At 59.2% G+C, this 25,026-nt stretch overlaps 6 protein-coding genes across 7 annotated transcripts; all 6 read right to left on the bottom strand.

Annotated features, from left to right (window-relative positions):
• Positions 1–570: 570 nt before the first annotated feature.
• On the bottom strand, positions 571–2,931 carry LDBPK_360900 (hypothetical protein, conserved; the record flags this gene model as incomplete). Its single annotated transcript, XM_003865159.1, has 1 exon — positions 571–2,931. One exon carries the CDS (start codon positions 2,929–2,931, stop codon positions 571–573), a length of 2,361 nt encoding a protein of 786 aa, XP_003865207.1.
• A 4,106-nt stretch (positions 2,932–7,037) lies between these two features.
• LDBPK_070760 lies at positions 7,038–12,848 on the bottom strand (the record flags this gene model as incomplete). Of its 2 annotated transcripts, none has more annotated exons than XM_024473494.1 (1): positions 7,038–12,848. In XM_024473494.1, one exon carries the CDS (start codon positions 12,846–12,848, stop codon positions 7,038–7,040), a length of 5,811 nt encoding a protein of 1,936 aa, XP_024329263.1. Both variants share the same exon structure in this region, with proteins under 2 accessions (XP_024329263.1, XP_003865205.1).
• A 2,741-nt stretch (positions 12,849–15,589) lies between these two features.
• LDBPK_360880 (ADP-ribosylation factor-like protein) lies at positions 15,590–16,495 on the bottom strand (the record flags this gene model as incomplete). The annotated part of the gene is made up of 1 exon (XM_003865156.1): positions 15,590–16,495. One exon carries the CDS (start codon positions 16,493–16,495, stop codon positions 15,590–15,592), a length of 906 nt encoding a protein of 301 aa, XP_003865204.1.
• Positions 16,496–17,527: 1,032 nt separating this feature from the next.
• Positions 17,528–18,727, bottom strand: LDBPK_360870 (hypothetical protein, conserved; the record flags this gene model as incomplete). The annotated part of the gene is made up of 1 exon (XM_003865155.1): positions 17,528–18,727. The coding sequence occupies one exon, from the start codon at positions 18,725–18,727 to the stop codon at positions 17,528–17,530; it is 1,200 nt and encodes a 399-aa protein (XP_003865203.1).
• Positions 18,728–19,757: 1,030 nt separating this feature from the next.
• LDBPK_360860 (hypothetical protein, conserved) lies at positions 19,758–21,431 on the bottom strand (the record flags this gene model as incomplete). Its single annotated transcript, XM_003865154.1, has 1 exon — positions 19,758–21,431. The coding sequence occupies one exon, from the start codon at positions 21,429–21,431 to the stop codon at positions 19,758–19,760; it is 1,674 nt and encodes a 557-aa protein (XP_003865202.1).
• Positions 21,432–22,269: 838 nt separating this feature from the next.
• LDBPK_360850 (hypothetical protein, unknown function) lies at positions 22,270–23,955 on the bottom strand (the record flags this gene model as incomplete). The annotated part of the gene is made up of 1 exon (XM_003865153.1): positions 22,270–23,955. The coding sequence occupies one exon, from the start codon at positions 23,953–23,955 to the stop codon at positions 22,270–22,272; it is 1,686 nt and encodes a 561-aa protein (XP_003865201.1).
• Positions 23,956–25,026: the final 1,071 nt, after the last annotated feature.

Raw genomic sequence — 25,026 nt, 5'->3', positions numbered from 1 at the left:
GAGCGCAATGCGCCGACTCCGTCACCTGAGAGCACGGAGCCCCTGCCCTCGACTTCCACACGCAACCGTCTCGCAAGTCGCCTCACAGCCTCGCCCGTAATGCCGGTCACCACCTGCAAGGGCTCTGCATTGGCAGGGAGGGGGAGGGCTGCCTGGCTGCGTCCCACATGGAGTGAAGCACTGGGCCCCGTGATACCACGCACGGGCATGCTCCCTCGTCATCAGGGGCACAGTTAGAGATGAGAAAAAGGGATAGGCAGACGACAGTCTGAAGGCTGCATCACGTCCCCGCTGCCCCACCCATGGCCACGATAACAGAAAAATCTGTCGAGGCCAGCAGAACAGGATAGTTTTCGACGACTTCGACACAGGGTGGGGCGGCCAATATGATCTAAAGGAGATCGGCTTTAAGTCGATCAGGGGGACGGAAGAGAGCAAAGCAAAGTGCCTGCGTGTGGCGTGATGGTGCTAGCGGTGTCGTTCTAGCCCCCTGTGTGCATCGGCATCATCTCGGAAGTTGGTAAGTCTGTAGGCAGCCGTACCGCTTGGCAATACGACCACAATTCCGCCTTAGCGGGTGCCCCCGTGTTGCTCTCCCACAAAGGTGGGCCTCGCTGTAGGGATAGAGGAGACAGAGCCCCCCATGGCGGGGTTTGTTGAAGAATCCGGCATCGACGTTGCCGAGCGGTGCGCGTGAGTTCGCGAGGATGCCGCGCTGGCGGCCAGGCGGACCTTCGCAGCAGTAGTCGCGTTGCTCGTCATCCCTCGCTGCATTGGGGTGGAAAGCAGGTTCTGCTGCGACGTGGTCGAAGAGCCGGGGTAGACGTAGCTCGAGTTGGAGGCGGCCAGGCGGAGATGGGTGTGCGTAGCCGGGTCCTCGTCACGAATCGAGCCGTTTCGGTGCGTACTGGTCGTCGACGCGTCAAAGCCCAGCAGCGGAGTAGGCGAAAAGTGCCAGCTCGCGTCAAAGTCGAGCGGGTGAAGCGAACAGCTTTGCTCTCCCTGTGCACCGCCGTCGTAGCGGCCTCCCTCATCACCAAGAGGGTGGGCAACAGCACGGTAGCCGCCGTTACTACGGTGCACCGCCGCGAACTGCGGCGCCCTGTCGTGTGCGCCGGTGGCACCACCACCGTCGCCCGCATGGCCGCCGATACCCATGTCGTCCCCGTTGCGATGAGATTCAACAACACCGTTGCCGGATTCCGGCGACACGAGGGCCACTAGCCGGCGCATGCCCTTCGTGCCTGTCGAGAGAAGTTGCACGCTGCCCGGCGTGTACTGTACTGAGCCGTTGCCGTCCATCGGTTGTCCGCTTCCACGCGTGCCGGGGAACCTGTTGTAGGACGTCGACCCATCTGGCAAGGAAGTGACGCTGCCGTAGGGGTTGAAGCTGTAACTGCCATCGCTGTTCATGTGGCGCGCACCGGAAAGGCTGATGTCGGGCGCGCTCGCGTTCATGCGGCGTGTAAGGGAGGTGTTAGCGCTGACGAGGTGGCTGACAGGTTCGACGTCCTCGTCGACTTGCACATGCTCAAAGAGGGCACCGCAAGAGCCTAAGTCTTCCTCGGCGGCTGCCTTGACGTCCATGGCGTCGCTCTGGGTCCCCCCATTCGCCAAACTCACGACATTGGGGAGCGACACCGACTCCATCGCGGCTGTCTCCCGCTTCTCCTGCAGCTCCTGCTTCATCAGGGGGCCGCGCAGCAGCTCCATCTCACGCCTCAACCGCTGCTTCTCCTCAGGGAGCGCCTCGGGGGACTGCTCCATCGCCGCAAACTCGCGCGCGAGGCTGAGGTACTGCGGGAATACGTGAATTTGATTGCAGCATGAGCCGGCCGTGCACTTGCCGCGCTGGAACAGCAGGCACACACTTGCGAGCTTCTTCATAGAGCCCTGGAAGAGGCCGCGAGAGAAGCCTGCAATGCTGAACTTGGGCAAGGAAATACTGCTCTTGAGCTGCGGGTCGTGCACCGTGAAAGTATCGTCTGGTGCAAGGGAAAAGTAGCGGTTCTGGAGCTCTATGAACCACTGGTCAAACTCCGCCTTCTTCGCCTGCATCCACCGGTGATCGATGTGCACCTGATTACACCACCGCTCCCACTTGCACTGCAGTGGGTCAGTCGAGTAAAGGCCGCAGCTTGTCGGCACCTGCATCATCGCGTGTGCGTGGGCATGGTTGCCGGCACCGCGGGCGCGTTTCGCGCGCGTCGCCGGGTCTACGTAAAGGCCTTTGGTGAAGACCAGCGAGTTGATCGGCACCTCAACCACCTCTTTGAGGTCCGCCACGAAGATGCTAAACGTCTTTTCCGAGTCCATCTCCATCGTCTGGCGGAACTCGCACTCCCGATCGTAGAGCCACGAACTCATCTCCATCCGCGTCTCCGCCAGGTACTCGGGTCTCACATGGATATCATGGCAGCGATCGCCAGCGGCACACCGGCCCTCCTGGAACGCGTCGCAGATCCGCACGACACACCGCGAGCCGTACACAATGGGCTTTGGCGGTTTGCTGAAGAGGCGCGCGCTTCCTAGAGTCGACACCACCGTCGCTGGTGTCACCACCACAGGAGCCTTCAGTTGATTGTCGTGCACCTCGTAGTCAGATGTGGATTGCTGATCGTACCCGTGCGGGTTACGCGAGCCAACCACGTCGACGCCTCTGTCTCGTCCATTCATGCCGCCTCCGGCGAGGTGGGCGCTGCCATTGTGGTGTACGTTGTTGCCACCATTATATTCGTACATGGCACCCATCGAGGGATTTGCGTGATAGCCGAATGGGTGGCCACTGCCGTGGCCACCCGTGCCGGGGTAGCCATACATCGTTCTACTGCCGCCCTGTCCTTGGACGTACGCGTTCGGGGGCGCATACATGGAATACATGTGGGTGTTGCCGCTGTTGTTCTCTGGCGAGCCGTACACTTTATAGATCATCTTGTGGCCACCGTATATGGTGAAATACTGCAGGTCAGAAAAACAAGGTAAGGGTCCGCGAAAGTCGACAACGAGAAGAAAACGCAAGCACACCTGGTCTCTTGGACTACTTGTGTGTCTCGACCGCTAAAGGCCCAGCGAGCGTAGCGGTGATTCGGCTTCCTTTTTTTGTGTATATGTAAAGTGTGTTTATGTATTCAACGAAATGGGGTTCGCACAAGCCGTCTGTTCAGTGCCTCGTGTTTCTTTCTGTGATCTTCTTTACCACCTCTGCTGCTTGTCGCTGTGGGCCGTCGACACAGCAAAAAAGGCGGTCTCACGCGAGCAATGAATGATACCAAGGGCGAATAGCAAGAATTGCAAGAGAATGCCCAGAAAAATAAAACTTGTACTAATAACAAAAAAGCAGATGGATATTGATTGATGAGTGTGACGGAAAACAGACGCCACAGCCCAGGCGTGGAGAGCCCCAAAAGAAAAGGTAATCGAGAAAGGGAGAAGGGGGGGGGGGGTGAAGAAACCGGCAAAACTGAGCAGGAACGCTCAGCAGAACGGTGCCCTCAGCTCACAACACCACGGCTTTATTTTCGTTTTCTGTGTTATGGTGGTGGTGGTGGTCGACGTACCGATTTGTTGTTTGTGTGTGCCTGTGCCTATGAGCCCGCTTTCCTGTTTGTTGCTTGCGTCTCTCTCCGGTTACGTCGCACACGACGGGGGCCAGAAAAAGAGCCTAATAAAGATGGGCAGTACTTCAGAAAACACACGCAGACAGACAGACAGGCAAGGGTGAGGTGGGGTGGGGTAGGGGGTGGGGAAAGAATGGCTGACAGCAACACAAAAGACGACGGGAACACAACTGGTGAGGTCAAACGAAGCATACAAAAGTACACCACGGAAGGGGGAGGGAAGGGGAGCGGGGAGAGCACAGAAAAAGACACCACCAACGTCTCTCTAGCTCGACGACGAGGCACAGCAGCAAAATACACTATATAAGTTCAAGAGAACGCACGAGAAAAAGAAATAAACAAGCTTTCGTACACCCTGCGCACACTGAGCAATCGAGGAATAGAAGAGAGAGAGAGAGACAGAGGTGCAGGGGGTGAGTGGCAGGAGATGAAAGCCGTGGAAAAGAGCAGAGGGTAGAGAGGAGGGGGAAGAAAACGCGACGGGTACGATGAAGGAAAACAAGTACAGAAAAAAAGGCGAAAGAAAGCAAGAAAGGCGCAGAGACGAAAAGCGAAAAACGGAAGCAAAGAATCGAAAACAAAAAAAAGGTGCACGAGAAATGCGTACACACAGACAAACTTGCGCACGAAGACCGACGAATGAATACACAGGCACAGATACTCTCGTATGCGAACAGCCCCGCGGCGGCGAGCCGACTAGTAGGACAGTGGGCAAAACAAAGGAAAGGAGAGGATTCACACGACCGTCAAAGCGGCCTTGCAAGCGCACAGATGAAAAGAGTGCCGCACGCAGACACGATTACAAAACAAACACATACACAGAAAAAAAGGATCAATCGAACAACTCGACGTGTTGGTGAAACCAAAGGCAAGTCGGTGGATGGACGAGAGAACGTGCAACTCAATGAAGACTGGGGTTGGAAGGGCAGAGAGGCAAGAGCAGCAAGAAGCGAGCAGTTCTCCTTTGGGGAGGGGGAGGAGTCGTGAGGAAGTGTCGCTTTTGAGGAAAGAAAGAGCAACAGCACTACTAGTCGTGGGGCAACGATGCTGCGCAGGTAGGAAAAGAATAAAACCGGGGCGATGGCTACAGGTTCGCCCACTCTACCATAGGATCAATCAGGGTGTGCAGCCACCGAACTAACAGATCAATTATTTTGTGGAATGATAGACGGCTTACTTTGGTGGTCGTTTTTCGTTTCTTCTCTGCTCCCTCCTTGACCTGGCCTCGTGCCTTTCTGTCCGTCCGCCTATTGCTCTGCAAGCGTCCACCAGTCGCTGGGTCTCTCGTGTATGGCGCTACAGTATACGTTAAAGTACAACAGTTGTGGCACCTTCTGGGTTCTTTCTCTGATCCTTCCTTTTTGTTTGTTTTTCTTTGCTCGTGCTTACCCGAGGACTGCCAGTTGATTCCTCCGATTAGGTGAAGCCAGCGTACCCTGCGCGTCGTCGAATGCCGCTCTGTGCGTTAGTGTGTGTGTGTGTGTGTGTGTTTCGAGTCCACGTACGGTGGTCGGGTGTCTTCTTTTGGCTGAACGGCTTCAGAATCGCTTCAGAATCTCCGAGAGAAATTGGTGGTGGTGGCGATGGGCAATCGTAGTCGGTAAGCGGCAGCCTACGAAGACCAGCAGATGATGAGGAGAGAGAGGAAAAGCTGCCAAGCACGACGAAAATGAAACGGGAAACCGTTGCGGCGCTCAGCGCGCCAGCGACAGAAAACGCGAAAAGGAATGCGAGGTTTGCCGAGCGAAATAAGAACAAGCAGCGTGCCTCTACAGAGTTACTGGAAGGGGAGGGGTCCAGTGCACGTCGGGCTGTATGCTCGGGTGCGGGATCTCAGCAGTCAAAGAAAACGGCAAAGACGAGTAAGGATGCTGTTCAGTGCGTGCGCGCGCACATCCACACGTACACATCTACGCGTACAGATACACCATGCACACAGGCGAGATTCGGGCAGGGCGTGGCAAGAAATCGATCCTACTGAGCAAAGCAAAAAGAGGCAAAGGAAAGAAAGAGCGAGGGCTGCGGGGGAGTAAGACGTGGAGGGGTGCCAGGAAAAGCACAGAAGCGGGCGTGGCCGAGGTGTGAGAAGAGGAGAGACAAAAGGGCCGAAGATAAAAGGAGGAGGAGAGAACAAAAGAGACAAACAATAAAAACGACAAGACTACGCAAGCGCGTGGGCTCGGCGTGCAGCGCGGCGTATGTGTGCGTGGATAATATATCCGAGCATGTGTGTGGGGGGGGTGACAGGGAGGGAGGAGAGAAGCATAGGAACAGGCGAGAGAGTAGAGAAGTGGAAAGAAAGAAAGTGATCAAGACAAGCAATGACGAAGAGGTGAAGCGATAGCGCACGAGCTCGGCACCCAGTTTGTCGAGGAGGTCAACAGACAGAAGCAGGGGGAGGGGGTTATACAGCGTCCGTCTGAAAGCGGTAGCGCCAGGGAAAGAGCAGGCGTCGCCAAAGTGCCGGCACCCGCAGGCGTCAGTGCCCTTTGGTGTTCCACGCATTTCTTCCGCCCTTCGGCTCACTTTCTCTGTCGCCAGCCTCCATCTGTTTTGACCACGTTTGACCACAAGCGCCGAAATGCACGTCGATCGCGTAGCACAGTGCACCCGATGTCTCCTTTGCTTTTTTTTTTGCATTGTGTATATGTGTGTATGTGTGATCGGACTTATTGGGTCATTCTTCGCCATCATTCTGCAGCTGCTCTTTCAAGTAAGCGCATGGACACGGAAGCTGGAGCACTTGTGCTCGCCTAATTACACAAATCAGCCGTCATACGCCCGCCCAAGAGATGGAAAGAGTGACAAAGACGAGCGGAAGAGGAGGGTGTTCGCGCGGAGCCGAGGTGCCCGAAAACCTCTTGAAACCAAAAAAAAAAACACAACGAGTACAGCAGCATGCAGGCGGATGTGTGTGCGTCTATGGTGCAGTTAGCAGAACAAGGAGGGAGGGAAGATGGTGGAAACGGTGGCGTAAGAGTCAGTACACAGACCGAAAAAAAAGTGAGCGACCGCCACCGACAACGAAAGCACGCATAGACCAACAACAGCGGCCCTCAATACCACGCAATGGACACGCAGACACAGGCAAACACGCTGAATACAGACGAAGAAAAAGGCGCTGATGACGTCATGAAAAATGGAGGGCCCCATTTCACGCCAGTGGTGCTCGGCGGAGCTGCATGGCCATGCGGAGTGCACAAGACCGTGGCCGAGCCCCGACCACGACCTCAGCGGCAACGCCAGATCACACATCTGTTTACTCTCCCTCCACCTTTGATAGGAAGCGCGACGAATAAACCACCGAGCAGTTGGAGTGCCAACGATAGCGACGAAGACGTTCCCGTCTCTCTCGGCATCAGCAGCCTTCTCGGGTATCCCGCTTTCCACCTCTCTGCCGCCACGCTGTGTCAAGCTTGCCTAGGCGCGGTTGCCAAAGATGCAGAACGAGACGGTCGGCCAGACGACCTGCGCATCCTTTAGAGCACACATCGATGGCGTAACCCTGGGAAGACGCCCCGTCGTCTCTGACAAGGAGGACGAGCGCTGAGAACGGCTCAGCATCAGTGTCACCACGCGCACCTCACCCGCCTGGACGGAAGACAGTCTTGATACAGGCAATTCAGCATGGCCGAGTGGCAGATTGGCGGCAGAGGCGTTTCCCTTGGTGATAGTGCGACGCCGCGTCTTATCCCTCGCGGTCGACTCCGCCTTTGCGCCGGCTGCTGAGGGGGTGATGCCGTCCTCCTCCTCGTCGCTCCGCCCCTCCACCACATCCATCGCCACCAGCTCCACCACAAGTGCCGCGTCCGCCGGGAGTGCTCCGCAGGACACCACGGCCGACGCCTCCGTCGGACTCCATTCGGCGTGGCTGAGCACCCCCATCTGCCGCTCCACTGACAAGACAACGGTGGCGCCGCGGCGTACCACGATCTGGACATACTTTTCGGAGGCGCTCGGCAGGACATGGCAGATGTTGCTGACGCTCAGCACCACCGTAGTAGGGAGGGCGGAAGCCAGCCTCGCAGCGGTGATATCGGCGCTTTCCGGATTGTAGTACGGCAGCTGATCTGGCGGAGCATGGCCGCCGGCGGCGGGCACCGACGTCAACAGCGTATCGGTCTCTTGCTCCGCCGTCCCGCGCACCTGGTGGTCGAGGGAGCCGAGCAGCGTGAAGACCTGCAGGTTGCCCAACGTCCTCTCGGCCGCCGCGCGTGGACGCGTTGTTGTACCAACGGATGGCTGCTGGTCTAAACCCCCACCGTCTGCGTCCATGCATCGCGGGAAGAGGGGATACGTGTGCAACGCAGTGTTTAGCAGTTGCGAAAGCGGGACAGCGACCTGGCCAATCTGACTCACGTCGTCCACGACGCCGTCGTAGACAGCGAAGTGACACTGGTGACCGCACTGCCACTGGCGGAGATCAACCGCTTCTGCAGCCCGGTCGTCCACATCCCCCCGTGACGGGATCCGCAGTAGCACGCTCGCCTTTGAGAGGGGCCACTGCAGAGCCGTCGTCGCTTCCTGTACAGCAGTGCGTAAGTACGGCTGCGCATCAACAGAAAGCGTGCCGATCGCGTCTATTTGAAGCTCCACCGTCGCGCCGCCGGGCAGATTAGTACACCCGCCCATGTGAAGCAGCAGAAGTGTCGCGGACTCTGAGAGGTGCAGGTGAGAGGAGAACGGTGGGCAGAGAGCCGCGGCCGACGAGGCCTTGCCAGCTGCACCGCGCGCCGGGAGCTCTAAGACAGGGAGGCAAAGGCTGCGCAGGCGCACTACACCGCGCCCGGGTGGATCGAGCGAGAGATCGTGCAGATGGCCCGGGCCAAGGCCGCGATCACTCAGCAGGATGGTCGCGCGGCCAATAACCTCCTTCTCGTCGCTGTCGCACACTTCTAGCTGGTAGGAAACCGTGCTACCGCAGAGACGCGGGCACTGCAGCAGGCAGCTTGCCTCGGACATCGACCATGAGGCCTCGAAGGCGCTGAACGCGAGCGGTGTGCGCATCAGCTCTGCCCCAGTGCCGCTACGGAGCACGATGAATGGATCGGGGTTGATGGAGAAGCCCTCCCTCGCTAGCGAGAGCTCCTCCACGGCGAGGTGCGTCACCCAGTCGCGATTGCGGCTCTCGACGCTGTCCCCCAGCCTCGCGCCCAGGACGCCCACCACGAGGTGGCCGATCACGAGCCTGCCCGTCTGCGCCTGAAGAAGCGGCAACCGCCTCAGCCCTACTCCGCCAAAGATAAGCTCGTCTACCGTTGTCTCGGTGGAGCCGATGACGGCATCCCTGTGGTGTAGGTCAAACGACAAGATGCCGCCTTCGCCTGAGATGATGACGAAGCTCGTGTCCCCGGGCCAGGCGGGGCTGCGTGTCTTTGGAATCACACGCTCGGTTTTCAACACTGTCGTGCTTGTCGCGCCGTTGTAGAGGGAAGCGGTGACAGTGGCCTCGATGCGGTGCTTGAGGCCTTCCACCGACATCACCTGCAGGAACAACTTCGTGCTCTCCGGAGTCCCTGGCGGGTCTACGATCACTTTCTCTTTCGTTTCGAGGTACTGCCGAAGCGCCTTGTACTTGTTAGCTGTCACCGCTAGCATGGTCATTGTCATGCGCGGTTTCTTCGCGCTCCTCTGCATCCTGCCAACCGACTCGACGCTCTTCACATCGGCGTCCATCTCCGCGTTGGCGGGGAAGCCCGTTACCGATAGCTCCGTCAGCGGCATGGTTCTCTGCTCCACCCCGCCGTTCTCGTGTATACTCGCCGTCGAGAAGGAAGCCTGGTACACAATGCGACACTCGTCACCCGCGTCGCAGACGGAGAAGACGATGTCGGTGCCGCGCCGCACGAAGCTAATGAACGACGAGTGCTCAATCGGCCAGCGCGGTGCCGTGCGGTTTTCCATGACGGAGGTACGTACCAGGACACGCTCCCCCAGTGTCACTTTCACAATGGGCCGCGCGCAGCGCTGCATCACTTTGGCAGACAAGTAGTCGCACTTGCGCACGTGGAGAAGCAGGAGCACCATAGAGCCGGTGCCCATTTCGCTGTCCGTGTTCACCCCATCTGGTGCCCACATCTCGTCCCGCTGCAGCGGAAGCACTTTGACGAAGCTGTCGAAGTAGTTTTGATCCTCAATCTTGACGTAGCGGTCCAGCATGGAGGTGGAGCGATCAACGCTGAGCTTGTTGTTGAACTGGTTAAAGTCCACGCTCGCGGGGCGCGTACGCGCGGGTGGCATCATCCGAGGCTCGCTAGAACTCGCGGGTCGCACGACACCGATAGCCCCCGGTGACAGAAAGTCATCGCGTCCGCTGGCGCAGCGCGGCGACGGCGGCACCGCAGATGATGGACGCACAAAGTGACTGCGATTGAGGGACGAGCGCGGGTTCAACGATGCCCCCAAGACGCCGCTGGCCTCGCCGAGCGCGCCGACGCTGGTGGAACGGCGAGTGCGACCGATTGATGCGTTCGGCATCGGCCAACCCGCCAGCGCGCCACCGCTGCCCTCTACGCTGAGGGCATCGTCGACGCGGTGCACATTAATATAATCCGTAGCATCAGTGGAATCACGCACGGACAACGACGGCATCGCGCGCTGCGGCAGAAAATGACTGCCTTCCAGCGGCGACGCGCTGATATCCTCCAGCTGCATCACCTCGGTCACCTCGACCAGCGCCTCGGAGTTGTGCAGGGCATCCATGCCGCTCATATCGTCGAGGCTGTCGTTCAGCTCACCCACGAGCTGCATACCCTCGTCCTCAGTGATGAGACGGACGTTGCTGTCCTTCACCTGTCGCAGGAACCTCGACTGCTTCTCCGTCATAATGAGGAAGAGTTGCCCCACAATGATCGACTGCAGTTCACTTGAGTCTCCGCTAATGTCGCAGTCAGCCGGGTTCGGTGGCGTCTCCGGCTGCACGGCAACAAGCTGGAGCACCTTTTCGTTCATGGTCTTCTCCACCTCCTTGTCGACGCCACGCAGCTCGCGGGAGGGCGCGGGCGGAGTCTCTTTTGCGTCCTCAGCGCGCAGCCCATCCTGCAGCCGCGTCATGGCGTACGTGGTCCACTGCTCAGGTGTCCACTCCACACCCGCGCGCCTGCCTCCGCGCGGCGTGCGGCCTTCCGAGGGCGACCCTCTTGAAAGCCACTCCGGTGCAGCAGCATGTGACAAAGAGAGACGCCTACCTGCGCGACTGCCAGCGCTACTGCTGCGCGCTCCTGGAGGCGCTGTCGCAAAGTCAGTTGACTGCGCACGGCTGCGCTGGCCGCCAATGCACGAACGCCATCCATTCGCTGGTGCGTTGGGGGTGGCGGGAGGTTCAAAGCCGTCGATGATGCTGGTTTCGCCGCGTTGGGTACGGTAGAGGCCGATGCCTTGCCGGCACACCTCTAGCGCCTGGGCATCGGCGCGGTTCCTCTCCAGCACCCCGAGTACCGCCTCCCGATCAAACTGCCAGAGGCTGACTGTGGAGTCGCACATCACGTCATAGGGCCACAGGTGCGGCTTCAAGCATAGCTCGCCAAAGAAGTCTCCGGCGCTGCGAGACTCTCGCCGCATCTCGGTCGCTGGGTTGCTCATCGGTTTCATCGCTGAGGAGCGTCGCATACCCAGCTGCGATTCGCCTTTGCTGTCAATGCCGTTCACGCTAGAGGGCGTCTCCGCGACGGCGGCGGTCTTCATCGAGCTTATCAGCGTCACCGAGCCGCGGCCGATAACACAGAAGAAGGTGCAGGGTGTGTTTGCGGAGACCACCGTGTGACCTTGCGGGAGGATCAGTACGGAGGCGCACCTCGCGATCTCATCCCGCATGGCGTCCGTCGTGTGCCCCAGACATGGTACACCGCTCAAAATGGACACAAGCCCAAACACGTCGCGTGTTCGGCCCTCCTCCATCCACCACACCTGCCGCTCTATGGCAGCCGCAACGATGCGGCGGGCACTCTCGGGGTACTTGAGGAAGCGGCGCAGAAGGTGGTGCGCGTGCAGAGCGTAGAGCTCGCACACGGTGATCGCGACGACTCTGCAGTTGCGCCTGTCGTGAAACAGGACGCTTTCCTCCCCCACGGCGGCGCCAGCCTCCAGCACCGCCAGTGTCTCGCCCTTCACGATCGCAGCGAGGGCACCGCGGCGCACCACGTAGATGTATGGGCAGTAGTCTCCCTCATCGAAGAGGACATCGCCGACGGAGAGAACGCGCACCTCCATGGAACGACTCAGTTTGACGCGGTCGCTCGCCGTCAGCATGGACCACATCCACGAGCGGAGAAGCACCACGGAGGTGGGAAAGTAATCGGCTAGTAGCAGGTCGCGGCGATGCGGCAGGACGACCTCGCGCAGCGTGCGCCCCATCACGTCGGCGGTGGTCAGCGACGCCTGTGCCATGCTGTACGTCACCTCCCAGAACCAGCGTGAGGAGATTATCGCGACATCGGCTTCCTCGCTCTCGCGAGTCGCGAGGAAGGACGTGGCGCGATCCTCGCACATTACAGGCATCAGACAGAGTACGCTCATTGCCTTGTGCAATCTGTGCGGCTGCGTGCAAATGGGACGTGTGGAGCCGCCGCCGCCGCCCGCGTTAGGCTTTTTACCACCCGGCTCGGGGCGCCGTTCTTCCAGCTGGCCATAGAGCAGCACCACAATGCCGCACGACACGTGCGACTCGTTGGCGTACACAATGATTTCCTTTGGTGTGAGGGACATGAACGTGGCGCCGGCTGCCAGGCTCTCCACCATTCGTTGCGGGCAGTCCGCAAGGAGCGACTTGGTGCTCATGATGGCGGCAACCACCGACCCCGGAGTGTACTGCCGAGGCGGCTGCCCGTCTTTCCAGCGCGAGCGTCTCCTAAACCGCAGGATGACGCGCATCATCACTGGCAAGAAGAGGCGGCGCAGACGGTTCATGGCCTCCTGGCTCTCTTTGGAGGCAAAGTCGATCGGATTCCGTGGAGCTGAAGAGCTGCGCTGCGCTGCGGCGGCATCGATCACGCTACCGCCCCGAAGACGAGGATTTGTGCTGGTGGCGCCAATGGAGGAGTCGCGTCGTGTCCCGATCAGCTCTGGGATTGCTGAACCGCGCCGTGACGTTGTGGCGCTGGGCAGCGGAGCCTGGGAATGACTCGGGAAGCGCGCTGGGAGCGGAGGTGCGGCGCTGGAGGCGCGTGGTGGCGGCCCCGGCTTCGTGGTGCTGGCACGACGCGACGAAGCAGAAGCCTGCGAAGAGGTTGGCATGTCTAAACGTTTGAAAAGACCTCACGGGGATTAGAAACACCGCCCCGGTGAGACCGAAGACAAGAGGAAAGGAGAGAGGCAGGTGAAGCGGCGGAGGGGAAACAAGCAAACGAGAGTAGAGGAGGAGGAGGGGCTGAGTACACGAAACGAAAGGGAAAAGGGGGCTGAAGCAAAGCACGAGCGCTTCAAGATAGCAGAGTGCAGAAAGAAACTGCTTGTAGGTCTAAGGGAAGAGCAAGGGGGGAGTGGGGGGGGGGGCAAAATGAGGCCGGCAGAGAAAGAACAGAAGAGGAGAGAGCGGAGGGGGGGGGGAGAGGAGGGCGTGAGAAGAGAAGCAGAGAAGGGTATGAGCTACGGCGAAGGCCGACAATGTGCACCCCCGCGTCCCCTCTGCCTTTTTTTTTCTGCGCACGTGTTAGCGGAGCGGAGCAAGAAAGACAAACAAGAGTGCGTGCGTCTATGAAGTCGCCGCCGTGAAGACCGGAGTGAGTGAGGCTGTGATGTTGAAGGAAGACAATAGGGGTTCAAGAACACAAAAGCGCAAAAGCGTCGAAATGGAGTGGGCCACATGCACGACGTGTGAGCACCCACGTGGGACTGCGCCAGACAACGGTACGCTGCGCAGGCCGCAATGATAAAAGGGTGCGGCAGTGCAGTCAGTAGCCCGCGTTGGTGACGCAGCGGATATGTGTGGCCTCAAGACAAGACAACAACGACGACACAACCAAAAAAAGGGTGCAGCCAGGGACACCAAGAAAGAAATCACAGAATATTAAGAAACGAAACGAGCAATGAAGGAAAAAGTGGCAGGTTCAGGACAGCGAGTCCACGAGATCCACGTATAGTGCCGGCTTCTGTGTGATATGATAGAGAGGGGGGGCACTGCTTGTATGTGTGTTCGTGTATAACTGATGACTTCACAGTATGTCGATGTGCGGCGACGGGGGTAGAGTTAGGGAAAGAGAAACAATGGCGGCGATGCTGAAGTCGGTGAGCAGATCTGTGGAGGGGGATGCAGCGAGATTAGCGCGGCAAAAGAGAAGATGAGCAGATTGATAGGGGCGAAACAAGAATAACACGAAAACGAAAAAGGCGGCAAGACACACACACACACACAACATACAAAAAAGAATTGCGAAAAGAGGAGGAGGACGAGAGGAGGGGGTGTGGGGGCGCTGTGTCCGTTAAGCAATGCAATGATGGTAACGGTAGCGTCTACTGTCTCAATGTGCCTTCCCTCCACTAGCGACTTCGGATTCGCGGTCCGTCTTTTCGTCGCTTCGTGGATGCTCCTGTGTCCTGCGCGTGTGTGTGCGTCGAACTTGCCTCCTCTCTTTCCGCCTTTGCACATTCGATGCTGCCTGTGGACAACGGCACAGACAGCCGATCCTGTTTGCCGTGTCCCTGCACTCCTCCTCCCCTCCGGCAACGGATTCGCCCTTTAAGGGATTCGCGCCGACGGTTGTAGGAGAGCCCTACCTGCTGCTACTTAAAGGACGCACTCTTTCTCTTTATGTATATTGAGAGAGTGCAGCGACTCCGGTGCTTGCCTGCTGTTGTGTGCGAGTGTACACGGAGCGCCTGCACTCGCACCTAAGGTGTACGTGGGGGGGGGAGGGGGTTGTTGTACGTGTATGTGTGTAGTGGATTGCAGCGCGGCGTTCGCATGCAGCGTTCCTGCCCTGCTGTCGACGGCGTCGGGAGGGGGTGGCACAAGCGGTGATGAAAGTGGCACAAGACACAGGGGGAATCGAAAGAGAGCGCTGGGGGGGAGGGAATTGAGAGCGACGGCAGCACGCTCTGCAAGGATCGCGACAGGTGTTGAGCTTGCATGGCAAGGCAGCAGGTGCATGCTCCTCCTGCGCTGGACGAAAAAGTACGTGATGCGGCTCTCCGCCTCGTCCTCCTGGTCGCATGAGAGGACGCGTCGGCGCCGCAGCAGCACGCAACGAAGAGGTCGCAGAGAGAGAGAGAGCAGGTAAAGAGAAAGGGGAGACACGCACACATGGAGAAACATTCAGAGTCGCGACGCGAGAAGCCCCTCTTTTTCTTTTTCTTTGTTTTTTTTTCTTTTGTTGAAAAATCCCGCTGGCTTCGACATGCCTTCCATGTCACCTGAATCTCCCCCCTCCCGCACAGCCCCCGTTGCATGACTGGGGCGGAGGCAGACTCCGAAAGGCATCCGGTTTGCCGACAAATGGAAGGAGAAAAGCACATGCAATCACGCACCTTTTTGTGGGAAGAGGCACCCATGCCCTCGTTGCCGTCAATTGAGCCGCGACCGCAGCGGGAACCGTACCTCACACAGGCTGGACGGGGGCGTCTCAGGAACGGGGAGACGCTATGGCTATGCAGGAGAACGGTTAGCACACAACAGCATTCGCGCACCTGCCGTTGTCACTGGCAGGCAACGCGACAAAATCAGGGATAACAAGGGAGCCCCCCTCGTTCCACCCAGTGGGGAAAGAGAGAGCAGGACAACAACACCGGCAGACAAGCGAAAACAAAAAAAAGCGACCAGGCCCAAGCGACGCTCGCACTCGTACATATCTATCGTTAACCGTCAAACAGAGGGATGTGCAAACAGACACGCATGCACACACAGACCCCAACACGGAGGCACACTGCTTCCATGATTCGTGCAGCGAAAACAAGCAAGAACCAACGGTGACGACGGCAAGGAGTCAGCAGCAGGTCTCGGGAAGACCACCGTAGAACCATTCCCCGGGCCCAGGCATTCTTCACTTGTCCTCGCCGCGAATTGCAGCCAGCCTGGCAGCCCGTTGGCGAGCCTTTTCGTTCTTCACCTCGTTGCTGTCCTTCGCCACCCGCTTCGCCAGTGCGTCGTACTCCTTCGACACAGCCTCCAGCAGCCACTCAATACCCTCCACCAAGGCCGGGTCATCTTCTATGGCACACGTCGCCAGCACGCGGTGCGGCGCACCCGATTCCCCCATCGCCTCCTCGAGAAAGCCCTGGGGGACCACCCCCACTCCGCGGCTTTCCGGCAAGTCCTTCTTGTTTGCGAGAACCAAGAGCGGTTTCCCTTTCACATACGGGTGCTGGAGCGTCTCGTGCAGCACCTTGAGCGACTCGGCCACCCGCTCATCGCTGGCCGCCGAGTCGATGACATACACGATACCGAAGCAGTCGTGGTAGTAGTGCACCCAAATGCCGCGGAAGTTGGCGGCCCCGCCGAGGTCAAAGACGCACAAGTTGTAGTCGTCCAGCGGGAACTTGATCGGGGCAAAGCCGACGGTCGGGGTGTACTTCTTGTCCGCCTCGCCGCTCTCCAACACGGAAAGGGCGCACGTCTTGCCTGCCCGGTCGAGACCGAAGGTGGCTAGCGTCACGGTTCTCTTTTCCTTCTTCGCGGAGGTCAGCGCCGCTGCTGGAGCCGCCGCGGCACTGCCGCCGCTGCTTCCTGCCGCCGGTGCTGCGGCACCGACGTCGTTGTTGAAGTGGACCTGCGTAGGATCGTACGGGACCCTGTTCTTCTCGGACTCCTCCACGTCCTTGAGGAGGTTGCGAAGGTACGCAAAGGGGTTCTCGGGACGGTTCAGCAACACCTTGGTCGCCATGAGCTCGAACAGATGGTGGATTTTGTGCTTCTTGGCATAGGCAATGCTCGCGTCGTCTTTCGACATGATTGCTGACGTGTGGGTGTAAAGAGAGGTGTCTATGGTGTTGAGTTTCGTGCTGTAAAGCAAAGGTGCGGCACACACACACACACACGCGAGGCAGGCGTGGGATCGCGCCAAGGAAGCAAGTGTGCGTCTCGCTTCCTCTTCTTTTTAGTGGCAGCGATAGCAGTAGTGCAGATGACAGAACGAAAAATGGTCAATCGTGGGTGCGCTCAGTCGATTATGGAGGACGCAGCCTCTCTAAGGTGGCTATGTGCAGTGCGGTCACGCAGGCGTGCATATTAAGCAGACACAAATTCACTCATCCGCATCCAGAGACAACAACGCCGTTGAGGTACACGCGCTCAAGGCGACCCATTGCATCCCCGGATGGAGACGGAAGAACGAAAGAAGAGGGAGAGGAAGAGAGGAGAGAGGAGAGAGGAGAGAAGAGTGGGCCAAGCAAGCAAACAGATACGCACAAGCACGCAACGAAGCGACGCACACACACACGCAAGGTGAGTGCATGGCAACCAGAAACACTGAACCCGCCCACCCTCTCTTAGCTACCTGGCAGGGCAGAAGAGAGAAGGGCTACTGGTGGACATCGTGCTTGATGAGGACGTGCCCCCTTTAGCACAGCAGACACGGTTACCCGGAGCTCTCGGTAAGTACGCAGCGCCGGTCGACAAGGACGATGCCGCGCTTCCAGGATCGCTTCAGATTTTTTTGCACCACTCCTTCGTGGGGCGTCACCCTCCCCAGCTCCACGGAATGACGCTGCTGAGTGTGGAGGAGGAGGGAGGGGGTGGGGAAGGCTACACCAACGCACAGCATCTGCCGCTTATACAGAGATATTTAGATGGATGTGGTGGGAGGGGGACTGTGAAGGTAGTTTGAGGAGTGTCAAGCGATGACAAGAGCGTATGACTGCGTGGATGTTATGAGCGGCATGTGCTGGCGATGAGGCCGTCTTTCCATGCTTTCTTTTGCCCGATCGAGAAACGCGCACGCGCCGGCCAACGTGCCTGCATGCATGTCTGGAAAGGATATGTGCTAGGCAGCGGCGCTCGCCGGTTGCCGTTGCGGATCTGGAAATCGCGTCACTCGCTTCTCTCGCTCATCCTGGACGGCCAACTTGGCGGTCCTGAGGCACTCGAGCAGCTCATACGACGCCACAGACGGATCGTAGCACCGCTGGCACGTCTTGTCATTCAGCATCAGCTCGAACAGCTTCGCCACCAGTGTTCGAGTGCCGTCCGTCTGAAAGCTCTGGTCCTCGCGCCACCTCACGTAGTACTTGGAGAGGATTGGCATGGCACGGTACTCGAGCAGCTCTAGCGGGTCGGCGTGCGCCGGTACCACACTCGTCATCAGCTTCAGAAGGTCGCCTGTCGCCTCGTAAAACTCAGGAAAGCTGTCTAACAGGCCCATCGCAACGCCCAAGAAGTCTGCCTCCTCCAGTCGCGCATCCACCGACTTTTTGCCGATCGACTGCTTGGGGAGGCGCTGGGCGTCGTGCAGCACGCGGATGTGCTGCGGAATGCCCTTGTAACGGCAGATGTTAAGATTGTTCACAACTGCCTCGACGCCGTCAGCGTCGATGAACTCCTTGCCGCCCTCCTTAGGGTAGTGGCGCATGATGGAGGAGAGAAGCAGCGTGGGGAAGCGCGTCTCGGTCGGGTCACCGGTGCTCTGCTTGTACGCGTCCACAATAGTCTTCACACCGTTGCTTTGCAAGATGCGCCGCTCCACCGTGCCGTCGACGGCTTGAGTGAATGAGAACAAGGTCAGCGACCGCATCGCCATCACGCGGGCGTAGGGGTTCTTGCTATGTCGATAAGCCTGAAAGACCAGCTCCACGCCGTCCTTCTCGTTCACAAAGTACTCTGTCAGTGACGGATAGGCGGCAATGACGTTGATAAATTGAAGGAACTGGTCGGGCTGAAAGAAGATGTGCTTGCGTTGGGCGCGGCTTTTAGTGCCGGTGAAGTCCTCCACGCTAAAGTCGAGAAGCTCCTTGCCGCCTGCTGCGAGGAAGTCGCCCTCCGACAGAATTGGAGGGTCCAAGGACAAATCCATGCGATCAATGATCACTCGCGCCAGGTAGCCGTCGGCGAGCTCGTTGTCGGCCCTGAGTGCCGCTAGAAGGAATCGCATCTGCTTCGGGAACTCAAGCGGGCCAAAGAGCATGTCCGGCGGCAGCTCCAACGACATCGTCTCTGGATCCACATCGTGCAGCTCCACCCACTCCATCGTCTTGAGCAGTGGTCGCCGAATCTTTGTCACGATGGCACCGGCGGCGTCTTCGAAGGGCTCGCCGTTGTAGAGATAAAGGCCGGCGCAGATGGAGCTGAGAGCCCACGGCCAGTACCGGTGAAACCGTTCACGCGCTTTGCCGTGTGTGAACCACTCGGGGGCTCCTCGTCGCATCATCTCGCCAAACGCTAATGTGCTTAGGGTGTGTCGAAGCGTCCTCGCTGGTCAACAGAAGCGAGGGGGGGGGGTGAAGGTTAAACGCGGAACAGAGTTCCAGCGAGCTTCGTGTGTGTGCGTGCCTTTGTGGGGCCCTTTTTTCTTTTAGAAGCTGAGAAGCAGTCCAGCATGTGCCTGCCGGTGCACAGCAGCGCCGTCTTATGAGCGGGGGCGCGAGCGTGCGCACGTTGCAGAAACACGCTCCTGTTTCGTGCGCCACTGTTACAACGGGTCGGATTACGGCAACGATGAAGCCACAGCGCGTGGGCCTGCTGTGTCACCCACCTCTGCAAAGATGGCGGTATTGGGGGAGGGGGGAGCACGGCAACGAGCGTGTGAGCGTTCGTGTGTTTGTGTGTTGCAGAGTGTGAAGTGTCAGGCAAAAAAAAAAAAACAAAGAAAAACGGAAGAAAAGGATGAGACAGCTTCAGTGAGCGTAGGCGGCGCAGAAAGAGCGGCATCTGGCGTCCCAAGTGCGTCGTGCACGGCAACCCCGCATCAAGAACATAAACGGAGGAGGAAGCGAATGGGAAAGCACGACGCACTGCGGTCGGAGCGTGGCGCACATGTCAAACGCATCGCAGTACATGGCTGGCTGCAGCCCCTCAATAATCGAGCTGTAAAATCCTCTGTCCGACTTTTCTGTGTATGCGTACGTGTATGTGTGTTGGGGGTGGAGGGGGGAGAGGGGAGAGGAAAGGCAGTACCGTTCTCTGCACTGGCAACCACAAGGAAAGAGGATAAGAAGAAGATAGCACGCACAAAGCTGCAGAGGCGGCGGTCTCCTCCATCTCCAACACCGCTGCCCGGCTCACCTTAAAAGTGGTGCGACAAGACGCTCGAAGACTTCCTCACGAATCACCATGTAGCCGCGCTCAGCGTGCGCAACGGCATCGACCTCCCCTGCATCGATCAAATACGCTGTCACCGCCTTCTGTTGCTCCGTTGACATGTTGCGTAGCAGGACAACGTGGTGCTCAAACACTACGCGGCGACACTCGCTCTCCCACATGTGCATTTGGTCGCAGAAGGACTGCGGAACCACAAGCGTCGACACCGCATCAATGGAGGTGGTGCTCCCACACGTGCCCGCAACAGCCCTACGACGAGGGGACGCTGAAAAAGTGAAGGAAGAGGAGGCGCCGCCAGCAGACGATGGCGACGTCGTGTCACCGTTCTCCTCCCGCTCCCCGTGCCGGCGAAGCATGCTGGGGTGCGCTCGCAGCGAAAGAAAGCGTAGGACTTGTGCAGCGGTGATGCCCTTGCGCATCGCGGAGGCAAAGCTGTCCCGCGTCACGCGGTAGCAGTGGAGATTCCCGTTCACGATCTCCTCCAGCTTCGCGAACTGGTTCAAAATGTTGAGCAGGTCAGCATCGTCGGTGTACGCGTACAGACGGAAGTTCGTTTCGGTGATGATGGTGTCGGTGTCCTCGCGACGTATGTCGCTGACGCCGCTAACGCTTCGCAGGAGGTGATGATTGAAGGTGAGGGACAGCGGCGTGCTCGCGTGCCAGTGAATGGCGTGCAGGAAGTCAGGACTCAAGACAAAGCACTTGCGGTCGTTGCTGAGTAAGGGGTACACCAGCCCGACCTCGGACAGCCGTGCGAGAAGATGGTGAGCCGCGAGATCCTGCTGCCTTTCTGGGAAGGCGAAGACGTAGTGCGCAGTGTCTAGGACAGACAGCACCGCCAGCAGCTGCCAGAGAAGCGGTTTTGTGACGCCGCTGCTGCCGCTGGTGTTACCGTTCCCATTCGCGGCAGCGCGAGTGAGCAGCAGAACGCGCTCCAGCGCCGCGTTCACCAGTACCCACCACCGCTGCTGCAGCGACACCATGCAGAAGCTAATCCCCTCCGGCGTGACTTCTTTTCTCGGAGGCGCTCCCGTCGACGGAGTATCGGGAACAAGGTGGGCCAGCTGCAGCACCGCGCGCAGCTCCGGTTGCCGCCCGGCCAGGGCATCCGTTGACCCGTCCAGTGCGCAGGTCATCGCAGTGCGGAGGAAGCGCTTGCTTGTTGCCAAGGCCCGCTCCAACGATACAGGGTGCAGTGGATAGCCCTCCCCGGGCGTCTCGGCGTCGCGCGGCCCGCAAAAGCGGAATCGCGGCTGGCCGCGCACCTGCGTGAGAAGGGCACGCGCCTTTGCGTCGTGCGGCGGCGCCCACGCGGCCTCCAAGGTAGCCCGTGCCTGCCTCCAGAACTGCGAGCCCGCAGTGCTCTCATCGAGGGTGCAAGACTGCGACAGCGGGTAGAGATGCTCAAACAGCTCCGACAAGGAGCGCACGCCGAGTAATTCGCTCAGGTGGTCCTGCCGCGAGGTGCCACGGAACACATCCACGGCGCGTCGCCCCGCCTGCAGCTCCGCTACAACGTGCTGGTAGACGAGCAGCAGCAGTGCAGGGCACTCGGCGCATAGCCCCTCGCGGGTCGGATAGCTGCAGATGACTTCTACAAGCGGCACGTCCAATGCCGAGGAGCTCGAGGGCATGTTGCCGCTGATCACCGCGAGAGCTTCTACGTGCTCTTTGTTAAAGTCAGAGTGAGCGCCTGCACCTACGGTGGTGGGGGGGTGCCTCCGAGAAGACGGCACGGCGCCGGACGCCTTCGACTCCCACTTTGCGAGCTGTGGTTGGATCGTCCAGGGCAGAGAGAAGAAAGAGAAGCGTAAGCGTCGGAGAAGCGGGCAAGGACAAGGTGAAAGAAAGAGAAGACGCAACCCGTTGAGCAGTTGGCGGGGGAATGAAGTGCGACACCACGCACTTGCAGAAAGGTCAGCGCTGGCTAAGAGAGGCAAGAGCCTGCATAGGCAATTGCACACTCACACACACTGTATCAGTCCCCCAGAGTTTCACTGGGGTGTGCATCTTCATTGCGTTCCTCCTTTTTTCTTTCCGGCACTAACCTCGGCTTCAACAGCCTTGGTGAAGCTCTGGGAGCGGCCACCACACACACCGCCTCACCTCTGCGTGAACGCAACCGTGCACTTTGATATTCAATAGTCTCCAAGGGTCTCGCTTCTCGTCGGCTTACCTGTGGGACATGGGGGCTGCCGGTGGCGTCGTTTTCGCCGATGGTCTCCGACGCACCGCTGATACACGATTGCGCCGCGTCTCTCTTGCCCTTTCCGTCGCCGCTGTGGCTCATGCATCATGCGCACGCACAGCAGCAGCAGCACCACTACCACCACCACGGACTCACGGAAAAAGCGTCCACTGCCCGCAGCTACCATGCGACGAACGCGCCGGTCCTTCACCGAGTGCCAAAAGGCAGGAGAAAAAGCACGATGCCAATGGAATGCACGTGAAAAAGAGAAGCGCCGCCGCTTTTTACGCCCCACCAGACTGTTGCCCTGGCGCAATAACGTGCGGCTGCCACGCAATCCATTCCCCATCGCCAGCGTGCCCTCTAAGGGCCCCTTTGCCGGAGAGCGCGTCGCGAGACGGGTCCGCGGCGCTCCGTGGCGCTCGCACCTGCAACGGCATCGCACAGAGCGACCGAACGGCACCTGTGGGGTGGTCCCTTGCTTTTTCGTCATCAGCGGCATCCCTCTCTTGCTGCAGCGGAATAGGCGACAGCAGTCGACTGTCCCGAATCGCTGGACGAGCCTTCGCCGCTCCCCGTGCCGTTCCATGCGCCAATCGGCCGCCGTTTCCTTCGCCTTCGCTGACGGCGACAGTGGCACTGAAGAGGTCATTATGGCGCACACGTCTGGGTGGACTCTCAAGGTTAGAGCGGCGTAGAGGTTCTGGCCCGCGTGACCCGGCAGCGCCTTTCCGCCACACGAACGGCTGGCACCGGCTCGGAGAGGACGAGGAAGGGCGAGCACTTAGCAGCCATGTGAGCAAGTCACGCGCCTCCGCTTCGTAGGGGTCTGTCGCCTGTCGGCTCGGTTTCAGAGGCGAGTGCGTGCTACGACCACGGGGTTTTCCGAAAGCTGCTGGAGCTGCCGCAGACGTGTTGGCGGCCCGGCGGCCACTCTCACGGCGTGTCGAGGACGACGTTGAGGCGGTCGAAGACCGGGTGATCATAGAGTTGTCGCTGTAGTGGGCAGAAGACGTGGACACCGGCGCCGGCGTTGGTCGTGGCGACTCCTCCCGCTTTGCGGACGACGAAGTGTACGGTCGCGTGATGCTGCGAGAGCGTGGGTAGATGGGCGAACGCCGCACATCACGTGTGGATTGTGTCGAAGAGCAAGAGCTCGAGCAGCAGCGACTGGAAGCGCGCTGGTGTCTCGAGGAAAGCACACCCATTTTTGAGACAGACTTAAAAGACGGCGACGCCCGCTTTGATGCATCGCCAACGCGCTGCTTGCCTACGTCACGGGCATGCCGACTTTGCAGTCGATGCACCTCCGCATCCATCTCCCGCAGGCGGTGACGCAGAAGAAAATTTTTTTCCTTTTCTCGCGTCAGCTCCAGCCGCGCCATGTCGCGCTCCTGCGCCACCGTCTCATAGGTAGGGTTGGCGCATCCGGCCGCCATCAAAGAGGTATGACTACTCGCCTCCAGCGCACGAGGGATATCATTGGCCTCTTTGCCGAGGACGCGGTAGACGGTTTTGAGCTCCTCCTCCAGTGCGGCGCACTTCGCCTCGAGGCGCTGCGCTTGGCGCCGCCAGAACGACTTGCCATCCGCATCACTGGCTAGCATCACCGGCTGTACGCATCGTGCTGCGACGTTGCTTGCGGACGGAGCAGCTGGCACAGGGCGCGACGCCCGCTGCAGTGAGGCATCGGTGTGGTGCGCGGCACCTCCCGAAGTGAGCGCTGACAGCTCCGAGGGTGGTAGAGGAGACGGCGAGCCTGGCGCGAGGGAACCTTCCAGCGGTTGTCGCCGCCCGGCTCTGTCGGGGGATGGCGTCAGGGGCACCTGAGATCGGTTAAATGGTGAGGGGGACTCTGTGTGCCACGACGGATAGGCAAGGGTAGCGAAACCGGCGTCGCTCGCCGAACTGGAAGGCAATGTCCACTGACGAGCAAAGCGTAGAGCCGGTGGCGGCTTGTCCCGCTCCATTCGGCGAATAGGGCTGACGCGCCGGTATGAGCGAAAACGGTTTCCTCACGCGGCGGTCTGGCCAATTCTGTCCGTTGATGGACAATGGGCGGCGTATGTGCGTACGTGTGCGTCTCTTTGGACAGAAAAAAAAAGAAAGTGCGGAGGTCAGTGTACGTGCATCTAGGAAAGAGAATGCTGAATAAAAGAGGTCTATGCTCTAGAGATGCACGCGGATCCAAAGCAGACGAGGCCGTAAATGCGTAAACCAAGTCAGCGGCGTCGTCGGCAGAGACGCGAGCTGAAATGAGATAACAATAACATGAAAAACAGCGAGAGGGAATGAAGAGGGAGACGCAACGAACGGCTACGCTGTCCTCCCTTTCGCATGTGCATCTCTCCTCGGTTGCGTGTGTTTGTGGGAGGGGGGTGCTAGGTGGTTGGTTGGTGGCTGTGCTCGATGGAAGGCTTGATGTGGGGTGGGAGTGAGAGGACACCACACGTCTCTCCTCACGGACATGAAGGCGACTACTCGCCCTGCGTCTCCGAGGGAGCAAGCGAGGGTGCCGCACACGAGAGAAGGGGGGGGGCGGGCACGTACACCCAAGAAGAAGCAAAAAGAAAAAGCGGCGCGAAGACGTGGAAAGCACCGAGGAGACAGAGAAGAAAATGGTAAAAAGGCCGCGCGTAGCACCTAGACACACATGAATATTCGGGTGAGCTGCAGCGTTCGTTTAGCGCCGCCCAGGGAAGCAGAGACAAAGGCCACATCATTCATTAGTGGCCAAAGGGCCAGCCACGCATTGTCCTTTATGTTTACGACGCGTACAGATGGCGGAAGCATAACGGCCGCTGCGCACATCGGTGAAGTTGTCCTCCGAGAAGGGCGTGCTCTTTTTGTCGTTCCCATATAATCTTCTATGGCCTCGCTTGCGCCAACCACGTTCATCCTCATTCCTCCACCACAGCGACATCCTCTGGTCAGCATCTTGAGAGGCGCGAGACGCAACGAAAGAGGAAGCGCACGTTACGACACCAAAGATACAAAACGAGCCATCATTATGAAGTACACGCAAATCCAGGGGGCCAGCA

The sequence above is a fragment of the Leishmania donovani genome, chromosome 36 (genome assembly GCF_000227135.1).
Source record: "Leishmania donovani BPK282A1 complete genome, chromosome 36".
Classification (NCBI taxonomy): domain Eukaryota; phylum Euglenozoa; class Kinetoplastea; order Trypanosomatida; family Trypanosomatidae; genus Leishmania; species Leishmania donovani.
The sequence above is the reverse complement of the archived record's forward strand: the minus strand, read 5'-3'. Positions and strand labels throughout refer to the sequence as shown.